The sequence below is a fragment of the Aegilops tauschii genome, chromosome 2 (assembly GCF_002575655.3).
Source record: "Aegilops tauschii subsp. strangulata cultivar AL8/78 chromosome 2, Aet v6.0, whole genome shotgun sequence".
NCBI lineage: Eukaryota > Viridiplantae > Streptophyta > Magnoliopsida > Poales > Poaceae > Aegilops > Aegilops tauschii.
In genome coordinates this window covers 138,565,702-138,581,489 of record NC_053036.3, presented here as the reverse complement: position 1 = coordinate 138,581,489, position 15,788 = coordinate 138,565,702, and the positions used below count along the sequence as shown (strand labels likewise).

At 47.8% G+C, this 15,788-nt stretch overlaps 1 protein-coding gene across 1 annotated transcript; it reads right to left on the bottom strand.

The window, feature by feature from the left end:
• Positions 1-6,001: 6,001 nt before the first annotated feature.
• Positions 6,002-15,223, bottom strand: LOC109736229 (protein CHROMATIN REMODELING 35). Its single transcript, XM_040398490.2, has 6 exons — positions 15,059-15,223; positions 11,754-12,337; positions 11,133-11,432; positions 9,124-9,291; positions 6,461-8,297; positions 6,002-6,366 (listed from the first exon to the last, which is right to left on the bottom strand). Exons 1-5 carry the CDS (start codon positions 15,099-15,101, stop codon positions 6,534-6,536), a joined length of 2,859 nt encoding a protein of 952 aa, XP_040254424.1. The 5' UTR covers positions 15,102-15,223; the 3' UTR covers positions 6,002-6,366; positions 6,461-6,533.
• Positions 15,224-15,788: the final 565 nt, after the last annotated feature.

Below are 15,788 nucleotides of genomic sequence, written 5' to 3'. Positions count from 1 at the left end.
CGAGTCCAAAAAGTGAGGCATTGTTTTTTATCAAGACATAACCATGAGCCGCCTGAGGGATCAAAGGTGTTGTTGGGCTGAAGCTTCCGGTTCATCCCTTTCCGATCCTCCGGCTGTTTCCCTGTCCTGGAAGGTTGATGATTTCCAGTCAATGCCACTCAAGGCTTCAAATTCAGCTTCATCATCAATTAACTCGGCCGGGTCAACTTCAGGGGCGAAGGTATGCTTACGAGTTGGAGGGATCAGGCTGATTGCTTCATAACGCGGGGTTGGAATTCTCTGATTCTCGGCATCATAACCCGGTTGATACTTGGTGAGATCTGTATCGTTGCCAATCAGAGTGGCCACAGGGCGTATGTCCTTCACGCAAGCGGCAAAGTCCTTCTGATCAAATGGAGTGCCGTCCTCCTTCAAGCTGGGATACCCAAGGGCGATGTCGGCCGGGTCTAGCTCCGGTAGCCACGCCTTGGCCCGGCTTAATGCAGCTATGGCTCCGGCTCTTGCAGAAGCTCGTCTCAGTTCTTGGAATCGTTGAGGTAGCACGGCAAGCCGCCTTAGCACGTCCGCCAGATGAGTGGGAACTTCATTTGACAGAGCCACGACAGCTAAAGCACGTTGTGACCCGGTGTAGAGTTGTTCCACCAGGGTATAAACGGCCTTCAGCTTTGTCAGCATGCTCTGGTTGAGATTGGAACTCCTGGGGCCTGCGTTGCAAAGTCAGGTGAGCTAATGACAATTGAGATACTTGTTGAAAAATATTTAAAATAGCTAACACTTGCAGAGTAACTTACCAAAGATTGCTGAGACCATCTGAGATACATGGCGTTTTAAGCTGGATAATTCGGCGGTTGTTTCTGCAAGAGTAGCCTCCGCTTGTTCAGCTCGGTTGAGCAAAGCGGCCTTTTCATCAGCCCAGGCCTTTCTTTCTGCTTCAAACTTCTTTTTCAGTTTCTCTTGAGCAGATACACTGAATTCAAACTTGGAATTTGCCTTTTGGGTCTCATTCTCTTGAGTTTTCAATCGAGTCTTCAGTTCAGAGATCTCCGACTCAAATTGATTAATGGCGGCCTGTATAAATTCCGGGTCACAGTTAGGGTGATCATAATGCAATATTAAGTCCCAAGCACTTTGCAAGCAAAGACACTTGGCACTTGGGGGCTAATGTATGCTGAAGAGCTCTATTTACAGTGGCGGTTTATGAAAGTAAGTCCCAAGCATTTTGCAGGCAAAGGTACTTGGCACTTGGGGGCTAATGCATATTGCTGTTCAAATACTTGGTTAAAACACGGTGAGGGCTGGATCAAATCTGCTATCTAAGCCGGACCTTGGGCGCTACCGGATAAGCCGGTTTTCTTGCAGTAGTTACTAAGCTGGTGTTAAGTCTACAACATATTTGATCATAAGCAGTAGACTTGGGGGCTGGTAGAGTTAAGATAACTAAGGAATAAGCAATGAGAATTATACCTCAGATTTTTGGTGAATCTGCTTCACCATGTCAATTTCCAAGTCACGGCTGTTGTGCACTTGATTCAGATAGCCAGTGACGATGTCTCCAATACTCAGATGAGCATAATTAGTAACGTTCAGTTTGGCTTTGCGGCGTTCCAGAAGTTCTTCTTTGGCACAACATTTGGCCAGCGCGGTAGGTCTCCCCGGTTCAACAAAGTCCGTCCGGGTGATTTCGACCTCCCGGTCATCCATCATGGCCGAGCTGGGGATCTCCGGGTTTTCAGAGCCTTCCATAGTTTGTTCAACAGATGGATCAGTGGTGGAAGTTGGAGCGTCATGAGCCGGTTCAGGCGGCGGCTCAGGAACGGAAGTATCGGCAGCAGCCGTTCTGAGCTCCGATTCAGCCAAGATCGGCTCTTCGGCCAGCTTACTTCTCCTTGCCTTCTTGCTGGGCTTCAGTTGAACACTGGGAATCAAAGGGTTAGTACAAAAACATGAGTAAGATAAACACAAGATAAACAGATTATCATTACCCTGGGGCGGTTTTGAAAGCCGGCATGTTAGATTGCATTGAGTCGCCGGAAGAAGGTGGAGTCCCCTGATAGTTTGAGTCAGAAAAATTGAGTAATTGACGAGTGAAACCCGCTAAAGGATACAAAGAATGTAAGTCGGAAGTAACCTTAGTCCGGCGTTTTCTTGTTGCATCAGGTAAGCCGGAGGAGAGGTCTGCATCTTTGCTGGTCCGGGTCTGCCTCCGACTTTCGTGAATCTGTCGCTTCAAAAGAAATTGAGGATCTTGATAAGCTAAAGGATGTGAAAATCTTACTTTCCGGGTTACTCTTCGGACTTTCTGTCTCGGCAAAGGCTCGGAGTCGGAGGAAATTATAGTTACCTCTTCAATCATTGCAGTACTCGCTCCTGTATCCTCCTGCTGATAATCAGTGTCAATAAGATGGTTAAAAAAGGAACCTAAAGAGTCAAGAGCTACCTCTGACTCGGAGGTATCGTCCAGATGAAACATATCCGAGGCGCTAGGCTTGCTTTCCTTCTTACGGGGAGCGGCTTTCCTGGTGGCTTTCTTAGCTTTTCTGTCTCTCTTTGCAGCCTCATGGTCATACTTGACCTTCCAAAATTTGTCATCAGCCTGCAAATTACAACAAAGGTTTTTGAGTAAAGACAACATTATCAAGGTGGGAAGTAAAATGCTCAAGTCAATGGCTTACCGCCGGAGCTGGGTTAGCTTTGCAGAAAGGGCTTAAGCCCATTTTCCCGCAATCGGCCAGGCTTTCGTTCAGAAGAGACTTGGTCATGTCATCAACAACGTCTTCGGGTAAGTCGTCGGGACTGTGCCGTAGAGGATCATTGTTCAGGCCAGTGTAATCGCACATCAAGCCGGGGCGGCGGCTTAAGGGGATAACCCGCCAGGCAATCCAAACCCGGACCAGATCAATGCTATTTAGGCCGTTCCCCAGAAGAGCTTTGATCTTGTTGATGGTGGGAGCAAGTGGTTGACGTTCAGCTGGAGATAATTTATCTGGCAAGGGGTGATTTGACTCCAGTCGCAGGGCGCGAAAGCCGGGCAGAGGGTTCTCATCAGCCGGAGAAGTGTCTTGACAGTAAAACCATGTCTGGTCCCAATCTTTAGGGTGAGATGGCGGCTCAGCATAAGGGAAGAGACAATCTCTCCGTCGTTGGATTGAGATTCCGCCGAGTTCCAAGCTGGGCCCATTGGCACATTCGTTTTGGCGGTTCAGATAAAATAACTCTCTAAAGAGTAATAAGCTGGGTTCTTCTCCAAGGTACACCTCACAGAACACTTGGAAATTGCAGATATTTGACACAGAATTGGGTCCGATGTCTTGAGGTCGCAGGTCAAAAAAGTGCAGGACGTCTCTGAATTTTTTTGAGCCGGGTGGAGCAAAGCCCCGGTTCATGTGATCAGTAAAGATGACAACTTCCCCATCCTTGGGTTGAGGTTTTTCTTCTGACGGATCAGGAGCATGATAGGACATGACCTCTTTCTTCGGCAGATAACCAGTCTTTACAAAATCAGCTAAGATGCTATCAGTGACGGTGGATTTAACCAAGTTACATGTGATGGGTGCTTTGGGAGCCTTGGGCGGCATTATGAAGGATGGAAGCCTATGACAAAATAAAAATTTCCGATTCAAATTTAAGCCGGAGAAAATACTTCAATTCATATTCAAGATGGCGGCTTATGAAGGGGCCTAATGATATATGGCTAATTGTGTCAGATTGTTTAAGCCGCCATGGGAAACAGTAGCAATTAGATTATTTAAATCCACTATGAGTGATCAGGATCGTTCATTGAGCATTGCCTCGTTAAGCCGGCGGTTAGAGCCGTCATGGATAACGGATACAGTTTTTGCCTAAGTGTCGCGCAAACAAGTTTCACAAGTTGCAGCTGTTATTTTGGATCAAATGGTTGTTCAGAAAGGAAGATATTCTAGACCTAAAAACAGGTACAGATGAGTTCGTGAGTTCTAGTGAGGCCTCTGCACGAAGGAAAGGGATCTGCCAGTATTAAAAATGGACGCGAAATAACTACCGCATAAGTTTCCATATTACTTTTGGATCAAATAAGGCCGCAGTGGAAGAACTACGAAGAAACCGTGATGAACCACGAAGAACAGGGAAGAACTTGGAAACCCTAATGCATATCTGACGTTCGAGAAGGAGGAGACTTACGGCTGCAGATTCACTGCGGAGAATCGCCGCTGTTCTCTGGTCGATTCAGGTTGATGCAGCGGCCAAGATCGACGAAGATGAGGTGCTCTGTTGCGGCGGTGGCGGCGGAGCTCGAGCGGCAGCAAGGTCGAGAGAGGAGGAAGACGATAGGAAGGGGGAGAATGAGAAAAGACTTGGTCGTGCTTATTTATAAGGGAGGACTGATAAGTGGGCACGAAAAACGAGGAGGCTGAAAACTTGATTACCCAGCGGCTCCGACGCCTCGATTTTCGGGATGGTTATTAAGATAAAGATCCGTTGGGATATGACAGAATAAAAAAATGAATTTAATGGAAGATGACGTCATGGCGGGTTATCAGAAATCCAGAAGATGACGTCACGGCGGGTCATAACTTTTGCATAGACAGAAGCCAGAAGTTTTCTTCTTGAGGTATTGAAGATCGACATGAACCAGTTCAAATCAATCTGGGGCCTAATGTTGGGGATATAACTACTGGCGTAACCCGCCCAGGAGGGGCCGGGTTACGTTATGGTAATTCATCATATGAAGCCCAATATCAAAGCTTGAAGATGGCGGTTCAATAAAGGGCCTAAAGCCCGTAGGTGATTTAAGGCCCGTAGTGATAAACCGCCGTAATGGCGTGACTTGTGTTGTAAGGCAAGATTAACTAGTTACCGAGCCGGATACTGTTTATAAGCCGGCCGGGACTCTGTAGGCCGCGGGGCGTCAGCCCGTGTATATAAGGGGATGACCCGCCGGCGGCTTAGGACAGGTAACATAAAATCGGTAGCCAGGCATAGCGGATTCGCTCCCTGGTCATCGAAACCCTAGTAATTCCACCTCAACTGGAGTAGGCTTTTACCTTCACCGTAAGGGGTCGAACCAGTATAACCTTCGTGTCCTTTGTCCCGCTTTAACCCCTTTAAGCTTCCTAGTTGCGATGGCTCCACGACTAAGTCCTTTCACAAGGGCATCTGCCGTGACTATTTCACGACAGAACTGCTGTCCAACTCTCGACCTAGAGATCCCCCATTCCCACCACCGTCTTTCACTATATTGGGATTCCACCAACAGCTGATTATACTCCCTTGATGCCTCCAAGAGGCCACCAATCAGAGGAGGCCACATCAGTGCTATACTGCTCGCCCATCGTCACTTGAATTTAACTCATTTCTTCACCTTTAAAAAAAATTAAATGTTATATATTGTACCCACTAGATACCCATTGGGTATAGGATACCCGATGGGTATGGGCATGGGTGCCAATTTATGCCCACGGGTATTGAAGTGGGTGGGTATGTAAATTTTCCATGGGTATGGGTTTGGGCAGAAGGAGCTTTTACCCGCCCATACCCTACCCATTGCCATCCCTAATAAAGAAATGCTCCTGTGAATCATGTAACTCCATTATAGCTTGGTGACTGAACATAGCACCGTCTACTTAACTCAGATTGCTTTTGTGCTGAGTACAGAAAAGAATGCCATACCCGCAACAAAAAAACAGATCATGGGCAGCCATATAACGATATTACAACATCTTGGGCCAGCACAAGACTGGTTGGATGAAATCAAAGGGAAATAAACTTCTGGATAGCATTCACTTGGCCATCCATCTCACCAGAGAGATATGACATAACATCAGGTTCAGAAACATCAGTGACAAAGCGCCCCGCTCACAAGAGCAGGTAAACACGCCACGAACCAGGCCAACACACAAGCACAATATAACCAAACGCACAGCAAACCCACCCATACCCCTCACTCCAAACAACAGCAATGGACAGCATGAGAGGCCCTGAGGGGCACCCCTGATAGCCCACCATTCAGTCATGCACCCAAACAAGCAAAAAGAGTACCTGTGTTTTCTGTCCGCGGCAAACACTTATCAGTACAGAGGTGCAAACCCTAGATAACAGAGTGCAGCCCAAGGGCGACATCAAGTACAGTAACATATTATTTGGATATTATTGTTTCGCGAAAAGGTAAAAACAAGCAAACGTAGCTGCTAGTCCTGGAAGTCTTGAACAAGAAACGCGACGAGGATCAGTTCCCTAGCTAATTTCTGTCCAAAGTCGTCGGCGCATACTACGAAACAGGCCACCGGATGGATACACATAGGTGGGGGCAATGGCACCGGCAACAGAAAACCCTTGCTGGCAGCAAACCCTTGGCTTGGCGTTCCACCACGACGGAGCGGCTGTAACACCCTGCAGCAGAAAAACAACCGGTCGTAAAATCACGTGAAAAACAAGGAGAAACAGGTATCATCATGCGAAAAATGATTTCTAGAGGGACGCTTACTTCATTCGGAGCAATGCCGACCTCGAAAGATCGGCAATGCATATGTACATGGCGCACAGCGGCCAGCCTGCTTTCACCTTTTATACAAGACCTTGATATCCTGCCGCATCGCTTTGTTGTCCAGCAGCTCATCTTCACAGTCATCGATATCGACTTTGTTCAGCCGGAAGTCGTCCGACGTGCAGTGCTGCTCACTCCATTCAAACCACAGCTTCGGTATGACTTCTTTCTTGAATGCAGTCTGATGGAAGCTTTCCTCTTGAGAGTCGGCGGCCACGAGCCTGTACACGAAAACTTTCTTCTGCTGCCCAGGCCTGAAAGCCCGCCCGATTGCTTGACGAGTAACAGAGGGGTTCAAGTGAACATCTAGGATGACAATTCTTGATGCGCCCACGAGGGAGATGCCCTCCCCGCACGCCCTGATAGAGCCAAACAGAACTTTTGCATCAGCAGAGTTGTTAAACTGGTCCATGGCCAGTTCTCTCTCTTCTTGACTAGTGTCACCATTGATCACAAAGATCTCCTTCCCTACATTCCAGCCCCTTGTCTTCACCAATAGCCTCTCCAAAAATTTCATGGGTAGTATGTACTGACCAAAAGCAAGCACCTTCTCTCCTGCAGAATTCGCAAGCGCCAGGATGTTAGTGAAAAACCTGGCCTTCACACCATCTGTCACGTTGATAGACTCGACCAAACTATCAATGCTTGCATCTGTCAGGTTGATAGCCCTATCTGCAGCGTCAACTTCTGACATTCCTGACAGACAAGGATGCATGTACACTGCAGTTCCTACGGCGCTTCTTTTGAACTTCTCATAGGATTCCAACTTATGAACGATTTCTTTCTGCTTGGGACTGAGTTTCAAGAAGACGCTGAAGTCTATTAGGCCAGGTAGTTCATCTAAGATGTCACCCTTGTAGTAATGAAGCACATCTTTTGTTAGTTCTCTGAGACTTCTAATGACATGTGCTTTTCTCGTGAAGTTATCATCATGCAGCAGGGTCTCTTCTATTGACTCAGTGAATGCATTATCAGCAGCCCCTTTTGAAATTCTGCCACCTGATATTGCTACTTGACTCATTATACGTTTAACAATAGGACGAGATGAGTCCGACTTGAGAAACTTTGGGCGCACAAGGTTCAAGATGTTGAACACTTCACTGACATGATTCTGGAAAAGTGTACCAGATAGGACCACCTTACGTGGAGTTAGGACTCTGCTCAATGATTCTAGCACATCAGTCTCCCGATTCCTAGGTGTATGGCCCTCATCCATTATCAGTAGGCCAGGGACCTTAAGCAACATGTCCCGGCATGCAGCTGCGACGTTGCCACCACCATCACTGCAAACGATCTGAGAAAACTGCTTGTATCCAAGAAATAGGATGCTCATTTTGGCTTGCCAAGATTTGAGGATTTCCAACTGCTCTGCTCTCTTCTCAGCCTTGACAGAATAAAAGTCATACAGTGGTATGTCTTCCACTTGCCACCGTTGAAACTCCCTCTTCCATGTACCTAATATGCCTTTAGGAAGTATAACAAGGGGCCTTGAAGAGGGGTACTTTGCCAAGAAGCTCTGAATGAAACTAATCAGCATAAATGTTTTCCCCGAACCAGGGGCATGAGCTAGAATGCAACCTCCTGGTTTGTCAGAGACTAGATTCTTCACCAGAAAGTGGAAACCTGCCAACTGATGTGCTCTCATTTGCTTTGCATGTCTTGGATGAATGGCAACGTCTAAAGCCATGAGTTCTTCAGTGACTCTAACATCACCAATGACAATGTCATCAGAATCCTTTGAGCGTGTTTCACTGAAATATGATCTTGACCTTGATGGCTGACAAGAGGTAAACATAATGTCAATTGATTGCTCCAATCATACATTTGAATTTCACGATTGCCATGTAAAACATTAGAAATAATGATGGATATCTAAGTTTCATGTTTGTTGCTAAATCCATCTCTTGTGCAATGTTCCACAGTTAAATCATCTATTTAGTATATACCGAAGGCACACTAGGGTAGAAAATAGAAATGTAGACTAGAAATTCAAACAAAAATGCAAAACATCAAACCATTTGTCAAACAGATCAACTTATTATATCCATTGGATTTTATAATTCGTTCTGACAGACATGGCCGAAATGCCAAACAAAGACAATACATGCAGCATTCATGACATTTGTGAAAATTTATAAATTATAATGCAGAGCAGTTGATACTGAAGATCAGAAAATAACAACTGTGTGTGCTATACTAGAAAAGTTTCTTCATGGGGGAAATATAAGAGTGATCAAAATAATAGCCCATGAGGTGCATCATCTGGCTGTGTGGCATGATCAAATGTGTACATTTGTCGGTTAAGATGGTATGGACTGATTCTCAGATACAGTTGGCATATTGTGCCCGCTTAGGTGGTTGGCTTTTACAAAACAATGTCTTTGTTCAAAACAATGTAAAATGAAATAAAAAATGTATCTCAAAGCAGATTCAGCACAAAAAAATGACGCATGTGTGTGCTCGCAGGTCACTTTGCTAGTTGCTAAAAAGGATACTTGGTAAGAACTTCCCAAAAATCTAAACCACGTGCATGTAGAGAACGATTTACATTGACAAGCTCGGAGTTAGAGAAGCATCACTTATCTTATAAATAAATAACATACCTTTTTCCATTGATAATCAAAGATCATGTCAGCCCTTCTCACAATCATACCACAGACGCGGCATACATGGCCCAGGTCTTCATGAATCCGTATGTCATGACTGCAGCCATTGTCCACCTCCTTTTCACCCACTTCTTTCTCACTGTCTGCCTCTTCAGGTGTGTCAAGCTGGCCAATAAATATAACTAAATCATTATGGCAAACAACACAAATGAAGATTGACAAGTGAACTAAAAAATGAGGTAATGCATATTTCTCTTACACTGCTTGCCAGCTATTCAGCTGAGCTCATTTAACCAGGTAATCTGCCCCCCTCACCTATTCTCAGACCATTTATATCCAACACCCCCCCCCCCCCCCCCCCCACACACACAGACCAAGCTGTTCTGTTCACCGGTATTGGACAGTTTTACGAAAAAGGCTTTCGCCCCACTATATTGATATAGCAACCGCCCGATACAACAAAGAGTCCAATGCTGGGGCAAACAGCACAAGCATGCCCAAAAGAAACAAAAGAGAAAGAAGAGAGAAAATAATGTCCACAGCGTCGGATCGACGAAAACGATGATAACCCAAAACCGTTGCGCCCACCGGAGATGTACCACCTCGCTCCAGGCACCTCGAACCTCCGCATACCAAGCAGCACCTTCAGGAAGGAACACGACGACGACGACGCTGCTGCCCGGACAGGTCCTAGGGTTTCCCCCGGTACGCGGAGGGGCGTGGGGAAGGGGAAGACCCGACGCCCTTTAGGAAGGAACGATGGCGCCCACGGGCGTCACCGCGTCGGTGCCGGCAAGCCGGCCCGGATTTCTCCCATCCGCCAAACACCCACAACCCCGAACGGTCCGACACGCACCACCAGACAAGCCACCCACGAACGTGCGCCACCACGGACTTGCCATCATCACCGCCGCCTCACCGTGGTCATCGAAGCGAGACCGACGAGGACGAGAGGGAGCAGCCGGGAACGAGGAACGGCAGCGAGGGCAGCCACGCCGGAGGAGACAACCTCCACCACCATCGGCGGTCACCGACCGGACGCGGCAAGGGGAGCGTACCAGGCCCTCGAGGCCCGGCCGAGCCCAAAAGGGGCTCGTGAAGCACCCGTCGCCGAGCTGCAGTAGACGTGCCGCCATCTCCACCACCCCCCGCACGAGCCGCACCACCACCGCCCCCGCCGGAGCCGCCGCAGGCGAGACCGAGTCAGGCCCGCCCAGACCCAGATGGGGCCCAAAAGGGCCCAGATCTGGGCCGGGAGGGCGCCGCCACCATCCACCGCGCCAGCGCGCCGCCAAGGGGCTGCGCCGCCGCCTCTAGGCCACCCGGAGCTGCGCCGCCAGGAGCAGCCGCCGCTGCCGGAATCACCGTTGACCGAGGAGCACCGCCGCGGGACGCCACCACCCGAGCCGTGGCACCGCGCGCGGGGAAGGGACGGCCGCCGCCGCCGCCAACACCACGCGGGCAGGGCCCGGTGGCGCAGGCCGGCGGCGGCGAGAGGAGGGGAACGGGAGGGGGAGGCGCTGGAGGGCGGGGAGATGGCCCCCCGGTCGCCTCGCTCGGGGAGGCGACGCGGGGGGCGGGCCGGGAGGGAGGAGGGAGGCGGGGCGCGGCGCGGCGCGCGCGGCCGGAGGCGCAGGAGGGTGGGGGGAGGGGGCCGGCAGCGGCGGCGGAGCAGGGGGAACCCTAGGAGCGCCGCGCGTTTCGGCTTCACAAGGCAAAACGCGAGTTCAGCCTCCCCGGTATTGGACAGTTGAACCATGGATGCCACGTAGGGAGCACCACATGAGTCCTGTTGGGTGGACGGGTGGGTGGTGTGTGTGTGTGTGTGCGTCTGTGTTTGGGGGGGGGGGGGGGGCTATGTTGATTTAACCCTTGTGCAAAGCAGTTCGATTTTCAGATAAAATAATGACAGAGCATGCATTTATAAGCAGAACTATTAATTTACAATATGATAGATTTCAAAATGGTACAGCAACAAAAATCATGTCTGTGATTACAATTTGTACCTTAGAGCTTTCCAGAGCCAGTGAATACTCATTCCAGAAACCATCGAGACCATCGCTTTCATTTTCTGGTTTATCCACTTCCTCCATAGGCTCATCTTCCTCTACAGGATTGTAAGTTTCTGAGGGCAAATCAAATACTGGTGCACCCGCTTCATTTTTTCCTTTTCTTTTCCTTTTTCTTGGCCCAGCTTCAGCATCTCCGTCTGTCTGGGAACTTGGGTCATATTTCCGTTGTTTTCTCTCCTTAGGAAGAGCAGGGAAAAGAAGTGTTTCTGCCATTTTCTCCGCATGGCTTGCAACCTACATTGAGCAGGAAGAGTTATGGCCAGAAGATGAAAACTTTCAGCTTTGAATTGGAATAGATTCAGTAAATATCAAACTTTTGTACTCCATTGTTCAGCTATTTGTGAAACTAAGATGCATTAAACAATTAGATGGATGAGCATTAAGAAAACACTGAAGACAAAATAGCATATTCACAGTGCCCTTCAGAGATGCCAATGTGCAGTGCAACGTTGATACCATAGATTAGCTTGTCGGTACAAGCATGTATAGCAAAAACAACAATACAGTGTGTAGAAGTAAAAGTTCGGTAAAATAAATTGCAAGTGAAGTACATACAGCCAGATAATGGACACGTTCCTCCTCAGGTCTTTCTTGCAATACAACTCTCTCAAACTGAACTGATGGTTGATAGCGGGGTAAATGATACTGATTCATTAAAGTTGCACTTTGACCATATGGAACAATATGACTGTTTTGGTCTCCATCACGCATGGTCTCATTTACGTCGGCAATTCCTTGGCTTGCCACACGTGCTGGGAGAGTACCAGCCTGTTCTGATGGTATCAGCTGCTTGTTTTTCTCAGATGGGAGCTGTTTGTTCTTCGCAGGTGTCAGTTGTTTGTATGCTGCCATGCTTTCATCTTCATTATCTGAATCAAGAATTATTAGCACTTCACTGTTCTTCTCTTCTGTGTGCTCGACAGAGCTATTAATCATATTAGCTTCAGCACTCGCCACATAACTCTGAGTGGGCTTACGCAGAGTAGAAAGGAAATTCATAAATTCGAGCTTTCGAGCATGCATACTTTCCCAGTCCTTGGTAACACTGCCAAATCCCCAATTGCCAACCATCTTTGCACTAGGAAGTGAAATGCCACTGATGGGGTCAGAAGGCTTCCTTTTTCTGTGGTAATACATGCCTATAAAGTACAAAGATAGACGATTTATTACTTATCATACAAGAGAGAGGAAATAAATTGGTATCAGCAATACTCATCTGCTATTCTGTATAAGTCGCATCCAAGGTGGACAAGAAATTGTAGGATGTGCGTACAAGGAAATTATAATTAAAAGCACAGACACTTTCATGTGGATAACTACAATAATCATAAAATACAGTGACCATTATGCAGTAGCCAACTCGCCACTTATTTAACACAAGCATAGTAAGCGATGAACAAATAGGCACTATTATTCATCACTCATACGTTTACACTGAAAAAAAGAGTGATGCGTTGGAGGAGCTAGGTATCAATCAAATTAAGATAGAGTTGATGATCAAACCCAGGCTGGCTAGCCCAATATCCATGGTGCTGACCGGTAAACCTTTGGGTGACTTCTTTCTCATAGGTTCCTTACTTTTGGCACGGATCTCTGAATTTCAGTCGATACAATCCGATTCAACAGTAATGGAACTTACTCCCTCCATTCCTGAAAGCATGGCGCACATCTTCTGGCACTAAGACCAAAACAGGAGCAGGCCATGGAAATTTTTGTTGATCTGGACTCGTTTGCCCCTGCTAATCTCACCGCACTTGCCTCCCTCCTACACAAGCTTGAGCTCCTTTGTCTCCACCAGCGTTGATACTGCCAGCTAGCCGTGCAAAGGATTGCGTGCGAGCATCCCACGCCTGCCCCACGCAAACTCCCTCCCGCACCATGCAACCCCTCGTCGCGCTGCTGGTTCTCATGCATGGCCCAGGCACTGGCTACACGTTGCATTATGGCACTGATTAAAACCATTGCTTCACCGCAAATTTGAGTATTGAAATTTCCATGAAAATGGAGGGAAGGAATTTGAAGGGAGGGATTAGATGCTTCACTGAAATATTTGGAGTATGAGCGCCAATTTGATTATACGAGTCCAATTTTGTAGTTAACCTATAAAAACAACCTTCCCAAACACCATGGTCACCACTCTCTTCTCCAATCTTCCATGGACCTAAACCATGGAGTTTTGACTAAGAGTGTTCCACTCCTTAATTCTCTTCCAACTCTGTTTATGATGATTCTTTATGGACCTAAACCATGGAGCTTGGCACTTACTCCTTTGTCTTTGCTGAATGGTCACGCCGGATCGAGACCGTGGCAGTGCCGGCGCGAGAACTTCACGCCGGACTTGACCTTGGGCTCGCACGAGCACACTGGCCGAGGTCAATATCCTTGGCGTTGACAGCCGCCGAGGGTGTACCCAGCTAGGCTTTGCCAGTGGCAGATGCAGAGTGGCCACAAAGGGTGTCAGGTGCCCACACCAACGAGCAAGCCGAGCAGGGTGTCGAGCAACACGATGAGCATGGATCTAAAAAGGAAGTAGGAAGTAGAAGAGTGCAGGAGACAGGGGATAAGTGGAGACTAGGATGCGGGAACGCGTGCCTATAATCGTAGTGTCATGACAGGAGGGTTCAGAAATTGTGGTGCAAAACTAAGCTTGCACCTTCTTTCACTGAAAAAGGAAGCAGAAGAAAATCTACGCCGTGATTTCAGGAACAGAGGATGCATAAAGCTAGTAGCCATACACTAGCAAAAACATCTACAGTATGCATTAGTACAAACTCAAAAACAGTTTTTTGCTTCTAATCATGCTCAGAATGCCCAGCCAAAAGAGCGACTAAAGAAAAGAAAAACACAACAAGGTGAGGTCCCAAATAACCTAAACTTCAATGTCAAATGGATGGATTTAGTGGCAATCAACCTCTCCCCTCACCTTGGCTCTCAAGCTAAACAAAAGAAGTCCAAAAAAACAGCAACTTCAGGCTCCAAAACAGGCTTAAAATGGTACTTGCAGAGAACGCTAACTGTAAGCGCACACCATGCCCAAGCAAGAGCTTTTGTACCAAGAGTCAAAATGAGTTCCCAAGTGGTAAATTGGGATGCTAACATCATTTCAGCACTCCATAGAAATCATAAGCCTCTTCGAATGAGAAAAAAAAATACAAATTATAAGCATACACCATTCTCTATGGTTTGGCACAACAGGGAAGCATCGATTTAGGGCGCATGACACGTACAGGAAATGGAAACTGAGTTTCCTAGAGTTGTGTGTCAGTAAACTATTACAGTGGTATTTCCTCCGACTAAAAAAACACTGCCAGGAACTTTGCTCGATTCAAGCAGGAGACTGGGACAAAGAGTTGCCATCCAGCACGGGGAACATTTCTAGTAGACTTGAGGGATGAAATGAGCATTTGCGCTCCAAACATGTGAAGCGCAAACTAGTCAACCCAAATATTAAATCCCTTTTATTTATACAAAAGAAAGATATTAAATCCCTTTCGTTTTTTTGGATATTTTTGGAATTATATAAATAAGATATTAAATCCCTTTCGTAACTGACCCCTTTTTTGTTGTCCGGACTTGGAGCAAAAGTGACCCCGTGAAAAATGGTGGTACGCAATCTTCTCAGCCCCGTCCAACCCTGACAAAATCCCGGACCGCCATGAATCCCAATCCACCCAGCCCAACCCCTCTTCCCAACAACGCGAACGCAAATGCAGCACCGGCCATATTTATGCCGACGCGAAAGCCCCACCGGCCGCGCGCGAGGCCAGACCCGATACCACCGGCGTAGGCGTAGCAGAGAACCCGCCACGGTGGGATCACGTCACGTCCAGGGAGGGGAGGAGCGGGAGGAGGATGCTCACCAGAGGGCGCCGCTGGGGGCTCCTCGCCGGGGGCGACGTCCATGGCCGCTGACGACGGCGAAGCGCGGCGCGGCGCGGTGGTTTTTGGAGCGGGGCGGAGGGGAGGAGAGGGCTGGGAAAGCGGCGGGTGGCGCCACTGTCTCCTTGCTCGGCCGCATTGGTTTCCCCGTTGCATAAAAAGGTTCAGTTGGATGGGGCGCACATTCTGTGACGAGTGTACTGCGCGCCCCGACTTTGGGGGCTGATACGTGGGGCCTGCCACCTGGCGGGTCCACATGTCAGTTACCAACAGTCACTTTCAGTGAGTGAGAATATCTCAGCATAGTTGGATGGTTAGGTGGGTGGTCCATCATGAATTTAACCTCCGTAATATAGGATATTATTTATTGCGAGGTGATGTTTCTGTCGACATCGAGGTGCGAGTGCTGATTTCGTGGGTCGTGGACAGCCGTGTTTTGACGGTTTACTGTCTCATCAATGCGGATTATTCTTTTATTGAAAGGCGATGTTTTGGCGATTTACTGTCTCATTAATGTGGCTTTTCTTTTATTATGAGGCAGCGTTTTGTTGACAGTAAGGTGCCAGTGGTGATTTCATTGATCTTAAATCTCCACGACTCAAATCTCGTGTTTTGACGATTTGATGTCTTGTTAATGCATTTTTTATCATAAGACCACAATGGTGATATCGATATTATTAAAGCTCCGTGATTATAGTCTTCAGTGGTCGT